Genomic DNA, 27141 nt, shown 5'->3' on the forward strand with positions numbered 1-27141 from the left:
TGTTGTGTTTTTTCCCTAAGAATTCTTTCTTAAAGAGTCTGTCTTGGAGCTCTCTCATACTCCACAGATACTACACTGGAACTCTGTTGTCATGGTGGAAGGGTATTTGGGAAGCATTCAATAATCTTATATCTATCTCTGTCTTTTATTTGGCCTGGGTCCCTGGGCTGTGACCTTCAGAAGTATTTCTTAGACATTTTTTTCTCTTCTCCCATGATATAAGAAGGCTAAAGGGGGCTGAAATTGTCTAACTTGCTTTTCCCCAGGTGAGATAAGGCTCTGGTAGAGTAATTTCCTTCAGAGGGCAGGCCTTTGTCATGGAAAATGATCTGGGTGTATTTCAAAATAGTTACCTTCTCCTCCCCTGAAACACAAGGGGATCCCTGATCTTAATCATGAGAACTTGGTGGGGTTCCTGGGGATAAATCTATAAAGTGTGGAGGTTCTCCTAAGAGTGGGGTTTTTAACTGTCAAGCCAGTTGGCATCCAGTAATTTGTCAAAGTTACCATTTCACTGTTCGTATCAGTTACTGGCCCAAGCAGGTCTGCTCCTGGTAAGCTGATCTCTAATGTGATTCTATCTGGCTGTTTCTCCAGTTTGGGAGTGGTGGTTTGCCCTATGACCTCAATTCTCCGTCGGATCTAAGAAAAGGCATTGATTTTTCTGCCTGTTCAGCCTTTTTCTTATGATTCCATTTTCTCCATCCTCTCTTAGCATATCAACTATATTTTTTAAAATTTTATAGTTCTGAAATTTCAATCTGTCTGCTTACATTACCCATCTGTCCTTGCATGTTGTGGGATGTGTCTTGCTGTGAGGATGGAGTGATGACTTCAGCTCCTTATATGCTGGAGCTGAAACTGGTAATTGCCTACAAACTCTTTTTTAAAAGTTCTTCCCTGTTTTCGCTATAAAGCAAGGCTGAAATAATCCTCTCTGAGGAGTCTTCCCTAATCTCTCTCTGCTAAATGAAAAGCTCCTGCCTGTGTACTCTAGTACTTGGTAAAACTACAAGTATTTCATATACTGACTCTTAGCTCTGTGACTCTGTGAATGCCTGGAGAATAGGCTTTTTGACTTATCTTTGCATTTCCTGCATATGGTATAAATAATTGTCTGCTTAATTGAAAGGAAAAAGGAACAAAACACTGTTAACTAATTAAAAACAAAGTACTACTTTTATTTGGCTCACTTCTCCATTTATTAGAATAACCACATGTGGAGAGGCACAAAGCACTTAAGTTTTACATAACTACAAAGTTATCACAAATCCCAAACTTTTTAGCCACAGATACTTCACTTACTCTGTTTAAAGAAAAAGCTTTCAAGACATCTGAGTTAGCCTGATACAGAGACCCTGAATAAATGGGAACTACATATTTTTAAATGCTTGTACTTCCTGCTCTAATAATGTCTTCTTTAAATTGAATCCAGCATAAAAGGGATTGAAATATGTAAGGTCATGATGCAAATGCTTTTGAGAGATAGTGAAATTAATCTGTACAACATGGAAAAAGATGTAATGTGCACAGAAGGTCTGCAAGGATTCACTGAGCCATCTGGGCTTCCATGGCTTGTGCTGTCCATTCTGGTGCTGTCTGACTGATTTTCTCCAAAAGGTTATTCACTTGGAAACAAAGCGATTGGATCTGTTTGTCCCATGTTGGCAGGGCTTCTCGTGCTAAAGAAAAAAGGAATAATATACAAAGTTGAAATTATTCCTTTGCAACCACAGTGAATGTTGAGTTAGAAGATAAATACAGTAACATTGATTTTTAAAGTTTACTCCAAAGATCTTAGTTAATGAAATTAAGCTAATTAAGAAATAGCTAAGAAAAGTACCCCAATCACTGGCACAAAGTATAAACAAAACAAAACAAAAAAACACACACAATATAAAACCAACCAACCAAACCACCTCAACCGCAGCAATAAGACAGACAACTTCACTGAGGCCAACTGTTTCCTCACCAATGTTTACTGCTTCATAAGACACTGCCACCTACTGGCGAAAGTGAAATTTGAAAACACTACGTTAAGTGAAAGAAGCTAAAAGGTCACATATTGTATGGTTTCATTCATATCAAATATCCAGAACAGGTAAATCCATAGAGACAGAATAGAAATTGGTTGCCAGGGGTTGGGGAGAGAGGTATGAGGAGTAATTGTTTAAGGGGCATGGGATTTCCTTTTGGGAAGATGAAAATGTTCTGGAACTAGGTAGAGATGGTGGTTGCATTAACATTGTAAACATACTAAATGTTACTGAATTTTTCACTTTTAAATGATTAATTTCATGTTATGTGAATTTCAACTCAATTAAAAAATAGCAGTGGAGGAATAGGGATTGCTTTACTAACAGTAAAACTTACTATAAATTTATTACCTAATATTGTTACAGATCAATGGAACCAAATAGAGTACAGAAATAGATCCGAACATATATGTGGAACCTAATATACGCCAAAGATCAGAAAGGATGTTTCATTTAATAAATGATATTTGCATAATTGGCAATCCATCTTTAAAAAAAACAACAACTACACCATGCCTTAAAATTATACACAAAAATGAACTGCAGACAGATTAAATTTCTAAATATAAAACAATAAATAAAATATTAGAAGAAATTTTAGGAAAATATTAATTTTATCCCAAAATGAGGGAGACTTTCTTAATCAATACAGAAAACACAAAAGCCATAAAACTAAAAATGGACATATTTGGCTGCAAAAGAGCTTTTAAATGTGTTTATGGTATGCATTGCGTTACAGAAACACAACTGACAGAAAGAGAAAAATATCTGTAACACAGATAGGATAGGTGTGGAGGGGGAAGGAAGGAAATAGACAAGAAAAACTAACATGAATTCACAGAAAAGGAAATACTAATGGCCAATACATGGAAAGATATTAAACTTCACTAGTGCCAAGGAAATGCACAATAAAACAATAACATAGTATTTTCTCCCCAACAATTGGCAAAAGATAAAAAGAAGAATAATATCCAGTTCTTAAAGATTCATTCTCTCATATTAGTGGAAGTGTAAATGGCTACACCTTTCTGGAAAGCAAACTAGCAGTAGCTATTAAGAATCAAAACACATATATCCTCTGATGCAAAGTATGCAATTTCTGAGACTCTGTTGTATAGAACTAAGTGTCCCAGTATATAAAGGTATGCACAAGGAAACTGCCTGAATGTCCATCAACAGGTGAATAGTTGAACTCCACGAAATATTATACAGCTATTAAAACAAATAACTTAGATTTATATCTAGTGACTTGCAAATATATTCACGGTACATTAACTTAAAAAAAAAACAAAATCACTTTGGGACTTCCCTGGTGGTCCAGTGGCTAAGACTCTGAGCTTCCACTGCAGGGGGCATGGGCTAGATCCCTGGTCAGGGAAGTTCCACGTGCCACGAAGTGTGGCCAAAAAAACCCCAAACAAACAAACAAAAACAAACAAAAACCACTTCATAGAACACTATGTACTTTAAAATTAGAAGGTAAAATATCCCATATTCTATCAAGTTGGTATACGTTAATTTAAATTGTGTTTACTTGGTGACGCCTCTGCTATACTATTCATCATATACTGTGTTTGCTCATTCAATAATTATTTATTTCCCACTTACAACGTGCAGGGCACTGGAAAAGATGTTGGATATACCATGGAGAACAAGAAACACTTAATATCTATCACTAGGAAGCTGAGCTTGGTTAACAGAAACAGACATTTAGACAAATTCAGAAATTCAGGGTGACAAGAACATATAACTTAAAGCCATACCTAACCTGGGAAGTCAGGAAAATCATTATTGATTAACATTGCTCAAACTAAGACATGGGGACAAATAGAAGATGGCTGGAGAGGCTGCTTGTGGAGAGTGATGACTATTTTGGAATGTTTAAAGTGGGAAAGAATTTACAATGCTGGAAAAAACAAAAAGTCCTGTGAGCTGGATTGGAAAGAGAAAACCATAAAGGATCACGCAGAACCTTTTGGAGACTTTGTCGAATCTTACTCTACAAGCAATGGGGAAGCCATTCATCAGCATGTCAAGGAAGAGAGTAACATTTAATAATTTGGTTTTTATTTCTTTTTTCTGTTTGTTCGCATTTTTAAAAGATCACAATCCCTCTGGCTCTACTAGGGCAACTGGACTAGAAAGGAGCTATTGTAGATATGAGAAAAAAAGCTAAAAGGCTGGGGCTTCCCTGGTGGCGCAGTGGTTGAGAATCTGCCTGCCAATGCAGGGGACACGGGTTCGAGCCCTGGTCTGGGAAGATCCCACATGCTGCGGAGCAACTAAACCCGTGAGCCACAACTACTGAGCCTGCGAGTCTGAAGCCTGTGCCCCGCAACAAGAGAGGCCGCGATAGTGAGAGGCCCACGCACCGCAATGAAGAGTGGCCCCCGCTTGCCGTAACTAGAGAAAGCCCTCGCACATAAACGAAGACCCAACACATCCAAAAATAAAAAATAAATTAAAAAAAAAAAAAAAGCTAAAAGGCTATTTCTTAAGCCCAGAAGGGTTTCGGGGGTTCAGAACAGGCTGGTGACAGTAAGAAATGAAGAAAAGACCATGGATTCCAGATACACTAGGAGGTAAAATTCGAAGGATTCTGGGCAGTGAAGAAGAGAAGGGGTCAAGGGTAAGGAATGCTGGAGAAAGTGAACAGTGTAGTTTCTGGCTGGCTGGCTGGCTGCTTTGGGAGGCAGGCAGTGGGGGAGATAGTGAATTCAGTTTGGGGTATATTCATTCTGAGAAGCCCACGAAGCAATCAGGTGGGAAACACCTATTAGTCAATTAGAGCCGCTGAATCTGGGACTCAGAAGGGAGATTTACACTAGAAATCTAAGCGCTGTCTGCATAGAGATGGTAACTGAATCAATGGGAATAGGTGAGATTACCTAGGGTAACAACAGAGTGAGGAGAAAAAGGCCGAGGAGCATGTCCTGAGCAACCCCAATATTTAAACTTAAAGCACTATAGAATCTACAAAGACAACTGGGAAGAATACCTGGAGAGATAGGAGGGAAAACAGGAGAACAGGGTGAAGGAGATGACAGAAGTCAAGAAGGGGCAGGGGCACTCAGAAAGGAGTGAGTGATCAACCCTATTCAATATGCGGAAAAATCAAGATGAAGCCTGAAAGATAAAAGGATTTTTGTTAAAATGGAAGAGACCTGACCATGTTTAAATATTGATAAAGAGAAGCCAACAGAGAAAGAAAGGATGAAAATAGACAAAATAATTGCTAAGCTCAGGTTCCTAAAAAAGATTTCTTTTTTGGAGCAGGGAGTGGCAGAGTTCAGAGAAGGGATCCAAAGTGCAAGAGGAAGAACTGGGGAGAGAGATGGAAACCATCTCCCATATAACACGAAAGAAGAAAAAGACAGAATTAGATCTATAGTGAACAGAGAGTGAAGGAGGAGAAAAGTCAGAGGTTTAGGAAAATGAAATCTGAAATAGTCATTGCAGAGTAGGGAAAAAGTGGACTAGAGAAATGTATCAAGAATCCCAGGCAGCATCGAGAATTCAGGACCTTGAATTTTGCAGTGGCATCAATCTGTCTGGTGCTCTGACTCTTCTCCAGCAACGTTAGTTAGTTACTCAAGTACAGGCATGGAAAAGATGGAGAATGGGTTCATTCAAGGTGAAGTTTTGCTGGACAGCAGGAACAAAAAGTTCGCAGGCAAGTGTTCTGGGGCATCTGTAAAAGAGTAACTGAATCATGAAAATGATTGAAATCCTGATTTCATGATTCATGATGAATCATGAAATCTAAGCTGGATAGGAAGAACAGTAAAGGTTAAAAAAGGGCTGAGCTGACTGAAAGAAAGTGAAAGTCAATAGACCAGAGGCTCCAATGCAGTCAAGGAAGAGGTAAGGTAGAAGTGCCTGAGAAAGACCACTAGAAAGGCTAGGAAAAGATCATGGTCAGAGTGGGATACTTCAAATTAAAACTGTACAAGTGGAATGGTTCTGGGTAAGGTCCAGGGCATAAATGAGGTGGGAAGAAGGGCTGAGGAGGTATTAAACAATGAGAAAGACAAGAGATCTACTTACCTGTCTGCCTTCATCAGTTTAGTGAGCTGCTGAACAGGAAATGCAACTGTCATTTCTACATGCCCAATACACGGTATGTGGTCAATAAATGTTTGGTGAGTAAATGAGTGAACTAATATAACAATTCCAGTTTCAAATTTTTCCACGGCATAGAAAATGCTGCATTAATTAGATTCACGAATATAAGTTCATAAAAATTATTTTAAATTATTTCTTTGGGAAATAAGCTCATTCCAGTAGTAAAATTCTGGGCCAAAGGAAATTGCTCAACATGTTTTAATAACAAATGTACAACACTTCATTGCCATTTCATTATGATATAAACAAGCAAAACTTCTTACTTTCAAAATGAACTATTCCATCAATCTGATCAATAAATCCATTCATACGTCCTTCTGTTATCATTTGCGATGCTATCTTTTCTGCCTGTTTAAAAAAAACAATAAATTCTTAGACACTTTAATTATCATTTCTAGTTATTCACATATTCTCACCAAGAGAAATGAAAGCTCTTGGTTTAGCTACCCATCACTAAGCTTTACATATGTGTTCATCTGCCATTCATTACAAGAGTAAATCTTGTAAATTTGCCTGTTATATCCCCCCAATTCTTTCTGGGTACAATCCATTATTTTAAGTTAATTGGGATCTGTTTTTCTTGTTGTAAGATTTTAAGCAAGAATCTAGCCTTCTAACCAACTTTGCTCTCTGCTCAAAATCAAACTAATGATTTTTCCTCTCACTGGGATCCACATCTCAAAAAAATCCCTAGCTTTTCTTATTTTATTTCATTTCAATTTTCACAGTATTTATCACCCCCAAAACTCTCTAAGACAGTAATATTTTTGAAGAAAAAATTGAAAGGAGGAATAATGCTCAAATTTAAAAGGGAAATGAAAGGATTTAAAAGACCATTAAAGGGGAGCAAAAGGTCCTCTACCTAATTCCTAAAGAAATACTTCATGTTTACTGTCTGTTTAGCAAACTGGGTTGTGACAGTCATTTTAGTAACTCTGACCATCTTCACAATCAACCCTAAATCACTCTTGAACAGACTGTGACTAGCATTTATTGTTAAAAATATATTCACTTGCCTTAGTCTCAGCAAGGGATCATACCTCAAAGCCTAAGAAGAAAGCATCTTTTAATGGTAACTGAAGCCTTGGTTCCGAAATTGTTCCACTTCCTTTACTGTGTGTTGAATGTGTACACGTAAAGGAATTGTATTAGAAAATACTAAATTAAAATTTCACTAACAGATAAAAGGGGATGTGACCATAACTACATGACTTTAAGCTCTACAAATTTTGTAGTGAGGTGGATGGACCTAGAGTCTGTCATACAGAGTGAAGTAAGTCAGAAAAAGAAAAACAAATACCGTATGCTAACACATACATATGAAATCTAAAAAAAAAAAATGGTTCTGAAGAACCTAGGGGCAGGACAGGAATAATGACGCAGATGTAGAGAATGGACTTGAGGACACAGGGAGGGAGAAGGGTAAACTGGGATGAAGTGAGAGAGTGGCACTGACATATACACACTACCAAATGTAAAATAGATAGCTAGTGGGAAGCAGCCGCATAGCACAGGGAGATCAGCTCAGGTAGATCAGCTTGGTGCTTTGTGACCACCTAGAGGGTGAGATAGGGAGGGGATATGGGGATATATGTATACATATAGCCGATTCACTTTGTTATACAGCAGAATCTAACACAACAATGTAAAGCAATTATACTCCAATAAAGATGTTAAAAAAAAAAAGTTCTACAAGTTAGGTAAAAGTAAGGTTGATTGCTTGCTTTTACTGTTATTTAAAATTAAGAGAATGTTTTATAGATGTTACCTGAAATACCCTCTAAATACAACCGGTACTTTTTTGGAATTTAAAAATAGCCAACCAAACGTTAGCATGACTAAGAATAAAATTAACTCCCTAATAACTCAGTCAACTTCTTAAGTTAAATCAAGCACAGAAGTTAGAGTAGAATAGCCTAGAGTATTACCATAGTCATTCTCTCAAAGAGATGAACTTTTTAAACTTTAAGTCAATCTAGGGCAGAAAAAAGAATTAAGGCATAGATCAAATGTTAGTTAAAAATCAGAAACCACTATGAAGTGGATTTAAACAGATACTAAACAAAGATGTTCTAACAAAATGGATATCATAACCTGGAACCCCTTTGAGATTTCCATTCTAGGTCACTTTACCATAAAATACAACTTAAAAAAAAAAAAAAGAAAATCAAAGACAATTCCATTACAGTACTATTTTAACATTCAAATAATTTATTTCCATTTACCTTAGGCTTTTTATGTATATTTTTGTTGCAACTGCCAATATTTATCAATTACAGTCGTCTCTCAGTATCCATGGGGGATTGGTTCCAGAAGCCCCCATGAATACCAAAATCCACAGATGCTCAAGACCGTTATATAAAATGTAGTAGTACAATGAATACAGTTGGTCCTCCAAAATATTCCTCCAAAATATCCACAAGTTTTGTATCCGCAGATATGGAGGTCCAACTGTATATATTTTATTTTCTCTTTATGTCAATAATTTAGTCTCTTAACTTCCTTTTATGTATTGGAAATAAGAAAATACCTTAGCTGCAGGAATCTCTAAAAGGGCTCCAAGTTCCTCAAAGGTAATATTATTATATAATTTGCTTGCAGACAATAAATTGTGTTCAATAACAGCTCTGTCCAAGATGCTAGAACCTTAAATATAAATAAGAATGTTATAATTTTGAAACTAGTTTTACACTCTTAACAGATGCATCTTGTTAAAAATTTTCTAGGCATGTACTAACTCATAATCATTGCCTTTATTCCTATCAAAATTTTAAAAGTAACCAAAATCCCTTGATACATTTTGAATAACATGCAGTTAAATACAAATAACATTTAGAAAATGATTGGCAAGTAGTTATTAACTAGCTGAACAGATTTAATCCTCTGGGTTTGGGGTTTTGCTTCCTTGGACTAGCTATCAACTTCATTAACTTTTCTTTTCTTTCTATAAACACATACTTTTATTAGCAAGCAGCAGCAAAACAATCATGCAAACAATCATGCTGTTTGTAAGCTTGATAAGTCAAAAAATACTGCTCAATGGAAATATCTCTATTCCCCTGGGCACTTCACAAGCACTTTACTCTGAGGCAAACGTGAGAAATGTTTGGAAGGCAGGATCCCTTCATGAGATATCAGGCACAGGACCCTCCCTTAAGTAAGATAATACAGGGCCTGACAAAGTTATGTACCTCAGGCCCCATCCTGAAGGTGTGGCTCACCCAATTCCTTTTTTTTCCTTTCCAGTTTTATTGAGATATAATTGACATATAACATTGTATTCATTTGTACAACATAGTGAGTTGATATATGTATATATTGTGAAATGATTACCACTATAAGTTTAGTTAATTAACATCATCACCTCACACAGTTATAATTTTTTTTCTTGTGACAACTTTTAAGATCTACTTTTTTAGCAACTTTCCAATATAAAGACCTAAATAAACAGGAAAATATGGAAGACTTAATATTGCTAAGATGGCAGTACTCCCCAAATTGATCTACAAATTCAGTGCAATCCCAGCTGGCTTCTTTGCAGAAATTGACAAGCTGATCTTAAAATCCATATGGAAATTCAAAGGATCCATAGAAGCCAAAACAATTTTAAAAAAGAACAAAGTTGGAAGACTCAAATTTTCTGATTTCAAAACTTACTACAAGGGACTTCTCTGGTGGCACAGTGGTTAAGAATCTGCCTGCCAATGCAGAGGACGCGGGTTCGATCCCTGGGCCAGAAAGATCCCACATGCCGCAGAGCAACTAAGCCCGTGCGCCACAACTACTGAGCCTGCACTCTAGAGCCTGCAAGCCACAACTATTGAGCCCACATGCCGCAATTACTGAAGCCCACGTGCTGCAACTACTGAGGCTCGCGCGCCTAGAGCCCGTGCTCTGCAACATGAGAAGCCACTGCAATGAGAAGCCCACGCACCACAATGAAGAACAGCCCCCGCTCGCCGCAACAAGAGAAAGCCCGCGTGCAGCAACGAAGGCCCAACGCAGCCAAATATTAAAAATTAAAAAAAAAAAACTTACTACAAAGATACAGCAACCAAGACAGTGTGGTACTGGCATGAGGACAGGCATACAGAATAATGGAATAGAATTTAGAGTCCAGAAATAAACTCACATTTACAGTCAACTGATTGTCAACAAAGATGCCAAGGCAATTCAGTGGAGAAATAAGAGTCTTTCCAACAAATGGTGCTGGGACAACTGAATACTCACATGCAAAATAATAAAGTTGGACCCCTACTTTACACCATATACAAAAATTAACTCAAAATGAATCAGAGACCTAAATGTAAGAGCTACAATTATAAAACTTATAGAAGAAAATAGAACAACTTTTCATAACCTTGGATTAGGCAATGGTTTCTTAGATACAACACTGTAAGCACAAGCCACAAAAGAAAAAACATAAATTGGACTTCATCAAAATTAATAACTTTTGTGTTTCAAAAGATACCATCAACAAAGTGAAGAAACAACACACAGAATGGGAGAAAATATTTGCAAATCATTTATCTGATAATAAGATCTAGAATATATAAAGAATTCTTACAATTCAATAATAAAAGCACAAATAACCCAATTTAAAAGTGGCCAATAAGCATATGAAAAGGTGCTTAACACCATTAGCCCCCAGGGAAATGCAAGTCAAAACCACAATAAGATACCACACTTCATACCCACTAGGATGACTAAATCAAAAAGACAGATAATATAACAAGTGTGGGAGAAAATGGAACCCTCACACACAGCTGGCAGGAATGTAAAATGGTGCAGCCACTTTGGAAAACAGTCTGGCAGATCCTAGATAGACTAAATATAGAGTTACCATATGACCCAGTACTTCCACTCCTAGATATACCTCCAAGAGAATTAAAAGCTTATGTCCATACAAAAATTTTACATGAATGTTCACAGCAGTATTATTAATAGCCAAATAGTGAAAATAACCTAAATGTCCACTAACTGATGAAGAAATAAAATGTGGTTAACAGAATGTTATTTGGCAATAAAAGTGAATGAAGTACTGATGCACACTATATAATACAGATGAACCTTGAAAACATCACGTTAAGTGAAAGAAGCCAGTCACAAAAGATCATATATTGTATGATTCCATTTTTATGAAATGTCCAGAATAGGCAAATCTATAGAGCAGAAAGTAGACTAGTAGTAACATTCTAAAACTCTGAGAATATACTGAAACCACTGAATTGTAATAACAACAACAAAACTATGTCTCAAGATTGCAAGCCTAGGGTTGTAATGACAATGAACAAAGATGTCCAAGAAATATAAATAAGGAAGGCAATAAAGTCTAAAATGGAAGAGGAAGAAGACAAAATGCCTGTCCTATATATTGATACATAGTCTCCTATGAGAAATCTGAAAATCATTTGCATTCTCCGAGATCCTCGTGAGTAGCCCTCATTTGAGAAAAGAATTATCTGATGTTATCTTTTTTTCTTTTCATGGCCATAAAACTCAAAGTCAAATGTGAAGCTCAACTACATCAATTCTGGAAACTCTTTCTTATTTATCTAGCTTTTGTTTGTCAGACATCTTCTTGCAAAAGAATTTATTTAAAGCTGCTCAGAATACACAGAAGACAAGAAAATTTATAAGTTAAAAAGAAAAAGAATAACAACAATCAAAACACACACATTACAGGTGGGCTAAAGTTTAATTTTTTAAACTTTCTAGCAGCCCATCAAATTAAGAAAACCGGGACTTCCCTGGTGGCGCAGTGGTTAAGAATCCACCTGCCAATGCAGGGGACACAGGTTCGACACTGGGAAGATCCCACATGCCACAGAGCAACTAAGCCCGTGTGCCACAACTACTGAGCCTGTGCTCTAGAGCCCACAAGCCACAACTACTGAGCCCACATGCCACAACTACTGAAGCCCGTGCGCTTAGAGCCCATGCTCCGCAACAAGAGAAGCCACCGCAATGAGAAGCCCACGCACCGCAACGAAGAGTAGCCCCCGCTCACTGCAACTAGAGAAAGCCCGCGCGCAGCAACGAAGACACAACGCAGCAGAAAATAAAAATAAATTAATTAATTTTTTTAAAAAATTAAGAAAACCAACCAGTTTATCAACTCACAGTGTTTAAATAAGATAAAAATCAATTGCTCCGGAGAATCACAACTAATCCTAAGACTGAAAAGGAATTTTTCTGAGGATCTGCATAAAGAATATCCTATAGAATAAATATCTCCTTTAGACAGAAAGATAATAATCAATTGATTTGTTTCTTAAAGTACAAGTAAATAAAAGAAATTCTATAGGTCAATATAATTGCTTCAATGCTCTGGTTTAACTCAGGGCAGTAAGACTGGTGAGGTATATACCTTTCAGCCAAATCTTACATAAATAATTCTTTACAGCTAGATTCTCTTCCATATGGGATGACAGTGAATCCCAGGCGATGAGTCTGACAGATCTGCATGTTTGTCTTGACCTTCTCTATGTTTCTGGTGGCCTACATCTATATTTTTATTATCATGTGTGTTACTGTTATAAGCTACTTTAAAACCTCTGTAGATAAACATACATAAAATAATTGATGTTATGAACAAGCATCTATTACAAAATTCTTTCCTAGCAAAGGCAGTCTGACTTAAGCAAATACTAGGAAACATGACACCAAGTTCTATTCTTATTGGAAACACTTTCCCTTCAGTACCTCGGGCAAGCTATTGTACCAAATTTTGCTCTGTCTAAAATAGGACTGGATAATTATGCTCTGTTACAAACTGATGTTTAAGATTAATTAAGGTACTTATCAAATGGTTTGAGTCTTTAAAAAACCAGGCACTGTAAGCCTAGCCTATAATTCTTCTGCTCTTACACTTTCCAAAAAATGCTTTATTCCACGAAATGCTCTCCAATAGAGCTACTCTTAAACTTCAAACTCGTATCTGTGTATAATATTCATCTTCAGTCAATACTCCTTTTATCATCAAGTGTTACATAAAAATATTACAGAAAGATATCAAGATGCTTCAAATTTAACGTATGTTCTACTAGTGTGACCTCAGTATTTCCTATCCCATACTTATAAGAAGTAATCATTACCATCAGCTGTAGTTGCTTTCTGGTGAGGCATCAGCATGGCGGCAAATTCCTGAAGTTGATTTCCTCTGATGATCCTATCTAGGTACATTTTCTCGAGGATTCCATAAGCAGCAAGTTGCTGGCACCTTTCATCCTTAAAAAGAGTAGCAAGCATCCGAGAACGCTGCTGTCCTAAGGGGAACAAATGAGCATCACATATTCTCACAATCTGTTTTTTCAATGAAAAACAATCTTTTTTATGACTCCATTTTTGCCTACTAAAATATGCAGATTGATTCTCGTTATTTCTGGTAGTTAGTTATGTTCTATACATTTGCTGCCAACACTGTATTAGTGAATACTCAACTCCTGCTCCTAGGGGATATGTGGGGTTAGGTTCCATGGAGCCTCTGGTCACAACATTTTTGTCATCTGGTCAATATGTAACCTTGTTTTGTGTATTTCTGTTTAAAGGCACCATATTCAATACATATTGTTGATTCATTAACATTGAATTCATGGCTTACACTATAACTCATGCCTGAATTAAGCTTACCTAACTTAAGACATGTAGTTTCTCCAAAAGGCACATCACAGACTTCCCACACTTAAGTACAAAAGATAATACTTCAGCACTATGCTAGGGGCCATTTTGAACAGCAAAACCACCAACAAAATGCATGAAAATGTGGAGAATGTGGTATTAAATAGACCACAAAGAGGACACTTGTTTATAGTATGAGAGCTGAAACAAGGTAGAACATTGCCTTGTTCGATCCCAGCTAGAAACATAAACAGGGGGACTCAAATTTTTTGCTGCTCTGCACATGTCTGCAAATGACTGTGAAAGCATCGTACTTTGAGTACTGATTTGGGGGTGACAAATTTTAGGAAGTAGGCAAAGTCACATATGGAATCTGTGAATAATGAGGATCAACTGTATATTCATTTGTGAAGACTATGATATACAATCATTCCCTCAGTATCCAATGGGGATTGGTTCCAAAACCACCCCCCCAGTAAATACCAAAATCTGCAGATGCAAAAGTCACTTATGTAAAGTGATGTTGTATTTACATTACCTTCATACATCCTCCCCTATACTTTAGATCATCTCTAGATTATGTATAATACCTAGAGATGATCTATCTATGTAAATGCTATGTAAATCGTTGCTGGCACATGGCAAATTCAAGTTTTCCTTTTGGAACTTCCTAGAATTTTTTTCCCCAAATATTTTCAATCCACAGTTGGTTGAATCTGCGGATGAGGAACCCCTGGATATGGAGAGCCTACTATATGCCAAAATGTTACACGTGGTTCCAGTTATAGTTGTAATTTTCTTCTTCTTGCTTATCTGTACTTCTACAATGAACATGCATTCTTCCCCTAATAATAAGAAATTTATAAAAGATGAACAAACATTTCAGAGATGGGAAATTTGATTTTCATAGTTTCAATTTATACCTTCAAGGACCTTTAAATGGTGAAAAATACAAGACAACTGATGACATTAAAAACTGAATTAATGGAAATAATATTATGAACAAACTTTTTCTTTTTAAATTTATTTTTAGCTTTATATACTGAAAGAGCCTAATGACAATGATACCAAGCATCAATGAGCATATCTAGTAACCTGATCTCCTATCCTCATTAAAAGGAACTAGAGATCCTCAAAAAATAGCTGATTTCATGTCTGGAACAGGGAAAGTACAAAAGGAGCCTGAAGCATCTTTTTATGCTATTGATACATTTCAGGCAAGTACTCAAAGACTAATGGGGCTGTGTCAAAAAGACAAAATTTGGTCATATTTGGGATAATTTGAGCATCAAAAAGAATAACAACTATAATTTATTGTAACACACTGAATAAATAAAAAACAGAGTCAAATATACAAGAATGTTCACAGCAGTACTATTACTAATAGCTAATAAGAAGGCAATAGGATAAACAAATTGTGGTATATTCACATAATGGGATACCACGCAACAATGAAAATGATGAAACTGAATGTAACAATGTGCATAAATTTCATAAAGTTGAGCAAAAGAGGCAAGACAAGAGTATATATACTATATGATTTCATTTATATAAATATAAGAAGCAGGCAAAACTAATATATATTAACAATTGCTCTTGGGGGATAGGGGTTGGGGCCAGTGGTTAGGAGAAAGCAGGACAGAATATTTCAGGGTGCTGGTAATATTTTGTTTCTTGTTCTGGACGTTGATTACATGATGGTGTTCATTTGTGACAATTCATCAAATTGTACACTTTTGATATGTACAGTTTTCTGTGTGCATATTATACATGCAGAAAAATAAGCTAAGAAAAAATCCACAGTGATATTTGGGAAAAAAAAAAAGGCGAAAAAAGGAAGTAAAAAGGAAAGCTCCTGAAGAATACTATCTAATAAATACAGAAGAAAAGAATTAGTAAATCAACATTTTTCATTTTCATTTTATATTACACATATAATGAGTGATCCAGGCAAGGATTATTAATAGATATTAAATTATGGAAAGGAATATGTGAAAGGAATTGGGGGAACAGGATTTTTGTAGTGTCAAAGCAGCACCCCATGAATTATTTACAAAATACAAAGAGGACAATGTACCTTTACAATGGAATTTCTACCTTAATCAAATGAACAAACTCAGCCTCACTAACAGTGGGACCAACCTGACAGTGTGTGCTCTCTGACGTGATTCAACAGCAAGTACACAGCATCATTATAAGGTATTCTTGCTAGAAAAAAATTAACCTGAATCTAATCTCACCTCTGGCTAACTTCCATTTTACAGGAAATATAGGGGATTAAGGAATAAAAAAACAATATATATATCAAAAAATCTAGGATGAAGGACATTTTACCTAACAACTTCAAAGTCAGTATTTTTTCTTTTTTTAAGTGAGGCAGCTATACAGTGTTGTATGTCAACTATATCACAATAAAGTTGGCAGGAAAAATAAGGAAACTACTCTAGACTAAAAGAGCCTAAAGACTAAAGAGCCATAATCACCAAATGCCACACATGAAGTTGCTCCTTGTTCAAGGGGAAAAAGGCAGGTATAAAAGATATTCTTGAGCTAACTGGGGCAGTGATAATATGGACCAGCTGCTAAATTCTACAGTGGAATCACTGTTAATTTTTTTAGGGATGATGATGGTATTGCAGTTATGTAGAAAAATGTTCCTGTTCTATGGATATACATGATGATATATAAAGTGGGAGTGTCATGATGGCCTACAAGTTACTTTAAAATGATACATCAAAAAATATGTGTGTGTGCATATGAGAGAGAGTGAGAGAGAAAGCAAATATGACAAAAAGCCAGGAAAATTTAGAAAAAGAGTAATGAAGGGGAAGTAGATCTGCTAGATAATAAAACACTATAAAGCTATAATAATTTGAAGAGCATAGTACAAGTATATTCATAAATAGACAGGCTAATTAACGGAACAGAATACTATGTCCAGAAATCTACTACCGTGTGCTTCAAATCAACAGGGAAAAAAAAGATGGATTATTCAATAAAGAATGCCAGGTTAAATAACTAGCCATTTAGAAAAACAAACAAACAAACGTTAATTTCCTATCTCATTTCTTACACTAAAATAAATCCAACTGGATTAGGATTTATAGGTAAATTTAAGTAGGTGAAACTAATCTATACTAGTGATGACTCTTGGGGGGCAGGGGTTAGAGATCGTGACTAGGAGGAAGCATGAAGGTAAAAAATGAAACCCTAAAGCAGCGATTCTCAAAGGGGGTCCCCATGACCTTTTCAAGGGATCAGTGGTTGACACTAAATTTAGAATAACAAAGACATCATTTGCCTTCTTCACTGAGTTGACATTTGCACTGCTGGTGCAAAAGCAATGGTGGCAAAGATTACTGGCACCATAGCACAAATCAAGGCAGTGGCACTGGCAACAAACTATATTATGCCACACACTCAACAGTCAAAAGAGATAGTTTCACTTAAGAATGTCCTAGCAGCAGTAAAAAATTATTTTCATTAAATCTTGACACTTGAGAACATACCTTTTTAATATTTTGTGTGACGAAATGGGAAATGTACTTACAGCACTTTTGCTATAAACCAAAGTATAATGGTTGTCCCAAGGAAACAGTGCAAGCTGAACTAGTCTCTTTCTCATGGAACACATGCACTTAAAATAACAACTGACAAATTATGGTTTCCAGACTTAGGTATTTGGCAGACGTTTTCTTAAAAATGAGCAAAGTGAGCCTGTTACCACCAACGAACAGCATTTGCTGCCCTTGATAAAATTTGAGTTTTAAAGAAAAAAATTAAAATTTTTGAAAACTTGTATCTGCTACTATGAGGCTGACAACCTTCCAATACTTAAAGGTTTTTCTGATGAGATCAGTGGTAATACATTGTATATGGGATATTGTGTAATAAAGTACATCAATATTTGGAAGCTCTGCATAAATCAGCAAACCAACATTTTCCAAACAACCAATACATGATGGTACAAAATCTTACATGGGTAAAAGATCCATCAACGTTGAAGGCAGACCAAGATTTTAACATTATAGAGTGCAAAATGTTCACTGATATGGTTTCAGATGCCACATTCCAATTAACCCATAAGAAACTACACTACTTGTCAAGTTATAGTATCAAAGATGAATACCCATGATTATCTGAAAAAGTCACTAAACATGCCTCCTTTTTCCAACTACATATCTGTGTGAGGCTGGGTTTTCTTCATATACTCCCACCAAAACATATCAAAACAGGCTAAGCACAGAAGTACATTTAAGAATTCAATTTCTGTCTATTAAGCTAGACAATGAAAAGACTTGTAAAGTCAAAAGTAAAACAATTCCAATTCTCTAACTTTTTTTGTTTTAGAAAAAACAGCTATTTTATAAAAATGTCAGGAATTCCCTGGCAGTCCAGTGGTTAGGGCTGTGCGCTCCCATTGCCTGGGGCCCGGGTTCGATCCCTGGTCGGAGAACTAAGATCCTACAAGCCGTGTGGTGCAACCAAAAAACAAACAAAATTAAATTAAAATGTCATTTATGTTTATACCTAATAGATCTATTATTGTTACTTTTAAATGAATTAATAAATATTTTAAAATTTCTCACTTCAATTTCTAATTCAATAAACAACAGATATACCCTACATAAACAAAAGCTCTCTAGGGTTCTCAATTATTCAGAGTCTAAGGGGGTCCTGAGACCAGAGGATTTGAAAACTTAAAGTACTGGAAGAAAACATGAAGGAATTTAAAATACGTAATTTCACAATAGAGAAGACCTTTCTAAGCAAGTCAACAAAACCCATAAAAGATTAAAATATTTAACTATATAAAAATTTAAAGTTTCTGCATGGCAAAAATTTCATAAACAAAGCCAAAAAGGGGACAATAAATTGGGAGAAAAATTGTTAATTTCTTATATACATGAAGAGCTTTTATAAAAACAAAAAGATAAAAACACAAAAAAAATGGTTAATGGACATAAACAGGTAATTCACTCAAAAAAATGGGTTTTTCAACGATTTTTTTAAACACATGAAAAGATGTCCAAGAGTATTCATGATAAATGAAATGCAAATTAAAACTAGAATGAAATACTATTTTTCTTCTACCAGGTTAGCAAGGATAAAAAAATTTGGTAATATGTGTGTGAGTAATCAGGTTTACAAAGATATTGTTGTTTAGAAGGTCTAACATTAAAGGGCAACTTATAATTTCTATCAAAATTTTAAATGTTATGTACCCTTAGATTCAAGAATTTAACCTATACATATATTCATATATGCGTATAATCACTACAGCATTGTTTATAATTGACTAATTATGATAAAGCCAAACAATAGAAAATCAAAAAGAATGAGCTTTATGTAATGACATATAAAGACCACTGTAATGAATATCCACATAAAAAAAGAAAGTTGCAAAAGTGTATCTATCATGCTATCATTTGTGTATAAAAAAGAGGATACACACTTTTATATGGAAGGAAATAAAAGAATCAGTAATAGTTCTTCAGAATACAAAGCAGTCCATTTTATGTACTGTCTTTTCAGTAACAAAAATAAAATAAATAAGATGACTGCTTCAAGGAGAAGGAAATGTGTAGTCTGAACATGTCATTAGACTCTCAACTAAACACAGTTCAAAAACAGACATTCTAAAATGATTTAGAAAAGCCATGGCTTAGAATTATCAGCATTTCCTCTTGATGCCCTTTCCTGCTTTATAAGTTGAATGATTTACATGTTACAGTTTAGTAAAAAAGAATACAGAATAGTTTATTATTTATATCTATGGAAGAAAAAGATAAGCACCAGGTCTAAAACTGAGGCTTGAAGATTAAAAAAAAAAAAACAAACCCAAAGCAGTACATTATCACAGCACTCATTTCTAGATTTTAATTTTCATTTCCCTTTGTCTAATTCTCACTTAATTTAATATCCATTTTTTCAGTGATATTTTAGGGGAACTAAACTTCAGATTATCTCTTAACTATTCCTAATACCTGTGGGTGATAGGCTGATAAATGCATATTTTAAAATGTCTTAAGTTAGTAATGTGCTGTTTTTTAACTGTTTAAATTGATCATAATTTTATTAATAAGACATCTTCTTAAAGAATAGCTCCTTGCTAGATCCTCAGATAGTAATGAACCTGAAATTATTAAGCAAAGGTAACTTACTGTTCATTAAAGCGTAATGACGTGTTTACCTGCTGATGCTAAGATGGTACAGTGCAGAGCATGTTTTAAGGCCTCTAGTCTTTCACTTTCGTGCACTATTGTCTTGTAAGAGAGCTCATTGTACCTTTGTGCAGCTTCAATGAATTTTCTTCTATAATCAAGAACACGTGCATAGCATACCTATAAGAGGGAAAATGTTTCAATTAGGGAGAAAAATAAAAAGCAAAAGAAAATTTCTATTATATAACAGCATTTATCAGATATTCTGGAGCACCTTATTACTGAAGGATTCTCTAATACAAAATTAATTTTCCAAATTAGCTCATCTGTTACCTTATAATGTATCTGTAACTGTTCATTGGTTGATTCATTCTGAAGCAATGATGCCCGATTTATGTAAGCCTCTGCCTGGACTGGATCATCATCCTCCAGATATAGCCTAGCAATCTTCAGGTATGTCTCCAGTTTATAATCTACATTGTACTGTCTAGGGTGTAACAGAAAGACACAGAATGACTAAATATTTCATCAAGAAAATTTGGGGGGGTGGTAGGAAATACGTTATTTTTTCTTTATATATATTCTGTTAATATAAGGGAATCATACTTTTTACTGCAGTATATTACATAGACAAGCTAAAACATATTTCCAGAATAAGATTTATTGAATTTTTATTATTTTTATCATTGTTCATGTTTTATTTTAGCCTCTTCTAATCCTCAGGTAATCTCACACATCAAAGATCTTAAAAAAAACAAAAACAAAAAAAGCACAGTTCAGGGACATATCATATACTACCAGGGGAACTATGAACATGTACAACCATCCTGGAAAACAATTTGGCAGTATGCTCTCCAACCATCCTTTGAATCCTTTAAAAATGCACATCCTCTTTACCTACTGTATTTTACCTCTAAAAAATAAATCCTCAAAAAAAAAAACATGGTTGTACGTACATATATATGTACAGAATATTCATTTGTAAAGTTATTCATAAATATCCGTAATAAAAAAAAAATGGAAATGACCCATAATCGTATTTGTGGTAATCAATTAAGTTGTGGTACATAAAGATGGTAGATGCTATACAGTTATTATAATAATTACTTCTGATAATAGTCATAAGTTTTTGCTAAGTGAAAAAATTGGATAAAACAGTACATAAAACATCATTCAAATGTATTTCTATACATGTAATCAAGATAGTAATAGCAATTATCTCTGAGAATACAGGTGGTTTTCATTTTTCTTCTTTACCCCAATAGTCACATTTTATGCAAGAAATGCATAACTGAAGACCCAACATAATTCAAAACTCACATAATTCAAGATTAATCCTCACAGAAAAATTAATTCTATTTACCAGCAAAAGTGGAGCCACCATTTGGCAAGAACAGAGTTTACAACTGACTTGGCCCAGCTTTGAAATTAATTCTTCAAAAATTTTTACATCAATTCAAAATTTTTCATAAGTCATATATTATTATTTTTTATTATATTATTTCCATTCACAACTCATATTTACATAAACTGCTAATAAACAGCACCACATTTTTTGCATTTTCATATTTTATGCCAAGATATCTATTACGTCTATTACTTTCATAATCAGAATGAATCATTTTTTAAAGAAACAGGCTCTCAATAATTTACCCACATCACTTTAACTTGTTTAGAAAACCACTGAATTTTCAGTTCTTGGTATCCTCACAGATAATGTTATAGTACTCTCAAAATGATAATTACCACCACTGCAAAGAACAATATCTATTTTTTTTTATAAGTTTTTAAATTTATTTTATTTATTTATTTTTGGCTGCATTGGGTCTTTGGTGCTGCGAGTGGGTTTCTCTAGTTGCAGTGAACGGGGGCCACTCTTCCTTGCAGTATGCGGGCTTCTCATTGCAGTGGCCTCTCTTGTTGTGGAGCATGGGCTCTAGGCGCACGGGCTTCAGTAGCTGTGGCATGTGGGATCTTCCTAGATCAGGGCTCGAACCCATGTCCCCTGCTTTGGCAGGCGGATTCTTAACCACTGTGCCACCAGGGAAATCCCAACAATATTTATTTTATATTTACATCAACTACCAATGAAAATAAATCATTTGCTCTGTGCTAGGGAGAAACTGTTCCAGACAGAATAAGACCAAAGCAATTAAGGAAGCCTCCAGGGCTTCCCTGGTGGCGCAGTGGTTGAGAATCTGCCTGCCAATGCAGGGGACATGGGTTCGAGCCCTGGTCCGGGAGGATCCCACATGCCGCGGAGCAACTGGGCCCGTGAGCCACAATTACTGAGCCTGCGCGTCTGGAGCCTGTGCTCCACAACAAGAGAGGCCGCGATAGTGAGAGGCTCGCGCACCGCGATCAAGAGTGGCCCTGCTCGCCGCAACTAGAGAAAGCCCTCGCACAGAAACGAAGACCCAACACAGCCATAAAATTAATAAAAAAAAAAAAAACTTCTAAAAAAAAAAAAAAAAGAAAGCCTCCAGCCTTTTCAAACTATCCAAGAAAAAACCCAAAATAACAAGAGGCCTTAGAAAACAAAATTCAACATCTACGTATGAATGAAGGCTTTTTCATATACTGGTTGCTTTTTCAAGGGGCATCACTGTCTAACAATTTCATAAATGCACAAAAGGCAAGATGCCTGAAGTAGTGTTTGACTTATGATCACAAATATTAATGAAGACAAAAAAAGAATCCCTTATTCACCTGGTAGAAGAGTAGAGAAGTAACTGAAAATATTTTTTGTCATTCAGTTGGTATTTTTATACTTGCCAACTGAAAGAGGAAGTGTGTTTAATGATACAACCAAGAGTTTCACACCTTTCATCCTTCTATACAATATACTTTGGAGGAATGTTTCATAAAGAACTATAAATATTTTAAAAAATACATATCAAAGGTAAGACTGGCTGGATAAGAGTTACAAACTATCATCTTAATTTTTTCTAATTGTTTTTCCATCTCATTTTCTCTAGTATCTCAAACCTAACAATCCATTGAACCCATTGTGACTCCAAACCACTGATCCTACTACACTGTTACTGTATTTTCCCCCTTAAAGGCCTCACTTCCTCCTTACCTGCCTTAATTCCTATGGTCAATCATTTCCATCACTGAATTGCACGTGTACTCATCTCCCTTGCCCCTCTCATGCTGTCATACTTGTTGGGCAAAATCATAACGCTGGTTAAACGTAATAGTTCATCTACTCCTTTCCAGCAACCACGTAGCCGAACTCTGATGAAGAAAAACACCCAACCAATCTGACTGATCTCATTTTAGTGACTACGACCTTTAAATGAGCCTTAATGCTGTACACTGTACATTTCTAGTCCATTCACTGTCCCACTCTCCCAGAGAATTTTTTTTGATATTCTTATATCTCCTCAACCTCACAACTCTCACCCCCATCCACACTTCAGCTGATGACTCTGATTCCAACTTCACTAAGATTATTGAAACAATCAAAGAAAATCAAAGAAAAGAGTACTTGCACAAACTCCACCACCACATTACTAATATCTGCACCCATATACTCTGTGTTCCTGGCTGTTACCATAGATCACTGGGACTATTCTGCCCACCAGGGAACAATCTACAATGTCTATAGACATTTTTGATTGTCACAGCTAGGCATAGTGGTGTCACTGGCATCTAGTGAGTAGAGGCCGCTGATGCTGCTAAACATCTGCAATACACAGGACAGCCTCCACGACAAAGAATTATCCAATCTAAAATGCCAAGAGTGCCCAGGCTGAGAAACTCTGCCACAAATGAACTGTCCATGCTCCTATCTGAAGCCTATCCCTCCAGTGGATTCCTTCCCCTCTAGTCTACTCCTGCAAGAATCCTCTCCACTACTCCCCTATGTCAAATTTTTGCTTTCCACTGAATCATAAAAGAAAAAATAATCTCAATCTAACCTCTGCTGTCATCTTCTACCCTACTTCTCTGCTCCCTTTTATGAAAACTTCCCCAAAGAGCTGCCCATGCTCACCATCTCCAATTCTTCTCTTCCCATTCTCTTTTAAACAGCTCCAATCAGGCTTTCACTCTCACCATTTCAGCAAAACAGCTTTTGTCAAGGTCACCAATGACCTCCACATTACTACCTTTTACGGTTCACCTTCAACTCCTCATCTTACTTGACCATCAACACCATGTTGATCACTTGCTCCTTCTGAATACATTTTCCTCATTTGGCTTCTGAGATATCACACTCCACATTCTTCTGGTTTTCCTCTTACCTCAATGGACAATCCTCACTTGCTGTATCTTCCTCCTGCCCCTGACCTCTTAATGTCAGACTGCTCAGTACTCAGTGCTCTTCTCTACCTATATGCCCTCCCTTGGAGATCTCGTCCAATCTAAAGGCTTTAAATTCCATTTATACATCAATGACTCCAAAATGTACATCTCTAGTCCAGACCTCTCTCCTAAACTCCAGACTAATATATTCAGCTCCCTACTAGATATTTCCACTTGGTTATCACATGTCCAAAACAGAACTCTTGATCTTCCCCCAAAACCTATTCTTTACCACTCAGTAGATGGCAACTTTATTTTCCCAGTTATTCAGACCAAAACTCAGGACTTATCTTGGCTCTTTTTCTTGTACTCCATATCCAAGTTGTCGAGAAACCCTTAGCTTTACCTTAAAAACACATCCAGGGTCCAACATTTCTCACAATCTCCATCTCACCTGCAGTAGCTCATAAGCCTCTTCACTAATGTCCCTACTTCTATCATTGCATGCCTACAGTTTATTCTCAACCCAGTAGTTAGAATGATCTAACATGATCAGATCATGCCAGTCCTCTGTACAAAATCCTCCAGTGGCTCCCCATTGTTTTACTTAGAAAAAAAGCCAAAGGCCTTACAATGGCTTACAAGACCCCATGTAATCTGGTACCCAGTACTCTCTGATCTCACCCTCTACCACACTCCCCTTTGCTCACTCCACCCACAGTGGTCTCCCTGCTCTTCTTAAAACACTCCAAGCATGTTCCAGTCTTAGGGCGTTTGCACTAGCCATCCTCTCTAAGAGGATCTACTGATACTCTTCCCTCAGGCAGCTCATAGTTACTCTGTTACCTCCTTCAAGTGTTTGAAAAGGTGATATCAGGACCACCCTACCACTCTAATCACCCTATTTAATAATACATCCTGTCCCCCACTTTGCCCCTTTTCCCCATAGCACTTATCACCTTCTAAAATAGTACAAATTTTACTTATTTATTTATTAAATTGTTCATTATCTGTTTCCTGTACCAGAATGTAAGAAAAAAGTAAGTGAACAATTATACATGTTTTATATCCACTATTTACTATACTTTTGTCCTGTTTCCAAAGGAATTCCCACCAACACTTGGGCTGCATTTCTCCAATCTTCTTCTTTTTCATATATGGATGCAAGATGCTGTCTTATGGAAGCAACCTGGAATAGGAGGTATACATGTTAAATTATTTCCACTGATATTAGTAAACTGGTTAAAATAAATAGATGATAATCTATTGTGACAATGCTCTCATTCAACATATTATGCAGGCAAGTAAATAGTAAAAGTTTACCGAGACTACCCAAATTTTTAATGAATTTTGCATTCACAGAATATCAAAAGAGTGAACTAACACATTTCTGCAATGTGGATTATGGGAATAATTTAGTTTAAATATTAAGTTTTGCTTTTGTGTCACTGCATATATAATGCTGGAGTTCTCCTATGTTCTCAGCCTAATCAACAATTTTACTGATATTTAAAAATTATCTAGGGACTTCCCTGGTGGCACAGTGGTTAAGAATCCACCTGCCAATGCAGGGGACACAGGTTTGAGCCCTGGTCCGGGAAGATCCCACATGCCGCAGAGCAACTAAGCCCGTGCGCCACAACTACTGAGCCTGCACTCCAGAGCCCATGTGCCACAACTACTGAAGCCCATGCGCCTAGAGCCCGTGCTCTGCAACAAGATAAGCCACCGCAGTGAGAAGCCCGCATGCCGCGACCAAGAGTAGCCCCTGCTCGCCGCAACTAGAGAAAGCCCATGCGCAGCAACGAAGACCCAACGCGGCCAAAAATAAAATAAATAAATAAATACATAAAAATTTAAAAAAAATTATCTAAAGAGTAATATTTGGTTCATAAAACCAAATTATAGTATATGAGCAAATGTCAGCTGGACTTAAAACATCATAATATTTATTTGATCTTACATTGTAAAATGCTGTTTGGCACACTGTTTTGTAAAAATGAAGTTGAATGATTATCTCATTTAAAAATTTAATAGTATCTCTCAAAATAATTGCTGCTATCTTAAGTTTAAAAATCACCACTCTAATAGCCAAAATTTTATAATAACTATAAATGGAATATAACATTTAAAAATCGTGAATGACTATGTTGTACACCTGCAACTTATAATAATATTGTACATCAATTATATCTCAATTAAAAAAAAAAGAAACACATAATAAACAGAGTCCTAAAAACAAAACAAAAACCACTGCTCTAGGTTTTTACCTGCTCCTCAAATGAAATGACTCTAGGCTGGATCTTTTCCAAGGTGAAATGATAGATTTCTTTGGCTGTGCTATCAGGTAGGTTAGGGAGATGTGTGCAGAAATCAGTCAGCAACTGGCGAGAGATCACGAGGCTGACATTCTCATTTACCACTTGTTAAAAAAAGTAAGGGATAAGAAAACATGAATAATTTATGTTTTCATTAAGCAATCAATTTTCACCTAAAATTAATACTAAAAATAATATATACCAGTGTACTCTTCAAAGCATTATTTAGGGATCTCCACACCCCTGTGACCTTATATTATAGAACCAGTTTTCCTTATGCTGAATTATTTGATCACATAACAACTACACCAAAACAGTAAAAATACCACAACTTTTCTAAGAAACAGAAATGGCTGGGAAAAAGTTTTAACAGCTGAGAATTTTACGTCATTCTTTTCTCTTCTTTATTTTTCTACAAAGTGAAGGCACAGAAACACTTACATTTTTATTTATTTTCTTATATTCCACCTAGCTACAAAAAAAGAGTTAAAGAAGAAACAGAGAAATAATTTTCATGAAGTTTAAGTAAAGCAAGTAGTGACAGTTACTGCCACTTGTACTTTCCTGATAAAAACAACAAATAAGAACTTAGGTCAGCACTAGATGCACAGACATATTTTATGACAC

The 27141-nt window shown here is 35.9% G+C and overlaps 1 protein-coding gene across 4 annotated transcripts in view; it reads right to left on the reverse strand.

Annotated features, from left to right (window-relative positions):
- Positions 1–1160: 1160 nt before the first annotated feature.
- COPS4 (COP9 signalosome subunit 4) overlaps positions 1161–27141 on the reverse strand; it is a 36302-nt gene continuing 10321 nt past the window's right edge. For 2 of the 4 annotated variants that reach the window (XM_082391172.1, XM_082391173.1), the window contains 8 exons: positions 26467–26618; positions 25282–25385; positions 20279–20432; positions 19975–20125; positions 13259–13429; positions 8692–8807; positions 6425–6509; positions 1161–1682 (listed from right to left, as the gene is read on the reverse strand). In XM_082391172.1, coding sequence (XP_082247298.1) covers positions 1549–1682; positions 6425–6509; positions 8692–8807; positions 13259–13429; positions 19975–20125; positions 20279–20432; positions 25282–25385; positions 26467–26618 — 1067 coding nt within the window. In that variant the 3' untranslated portion in view covers positions 1161–1548. Of the gene's footprint in view, positions 1683–6424; positions 6510–7251; positions 7275–8691; positions 8808–13258; positions 13430–19974; positions 20126–20278; positions 20433–25281; positions 25386–26466; positions 26619–27141 lie in introns of those variants that run through there. The other 2 variants (XM_082391175.1, XM_082391174.1) reach the window with 2 other exon arrangements.

Source organism: Balaenoptera borealis (genome assembly GCF_965194805.1).
Source record: "Balaenoptera borealis genome assembly, chromosome: 4".
NCBI lineage: Eukaryota > Metazoa > Chordata > Mammalia > Artiodactyla > Balaenopteridae > Balaenoptera > Balaenoptera borealis.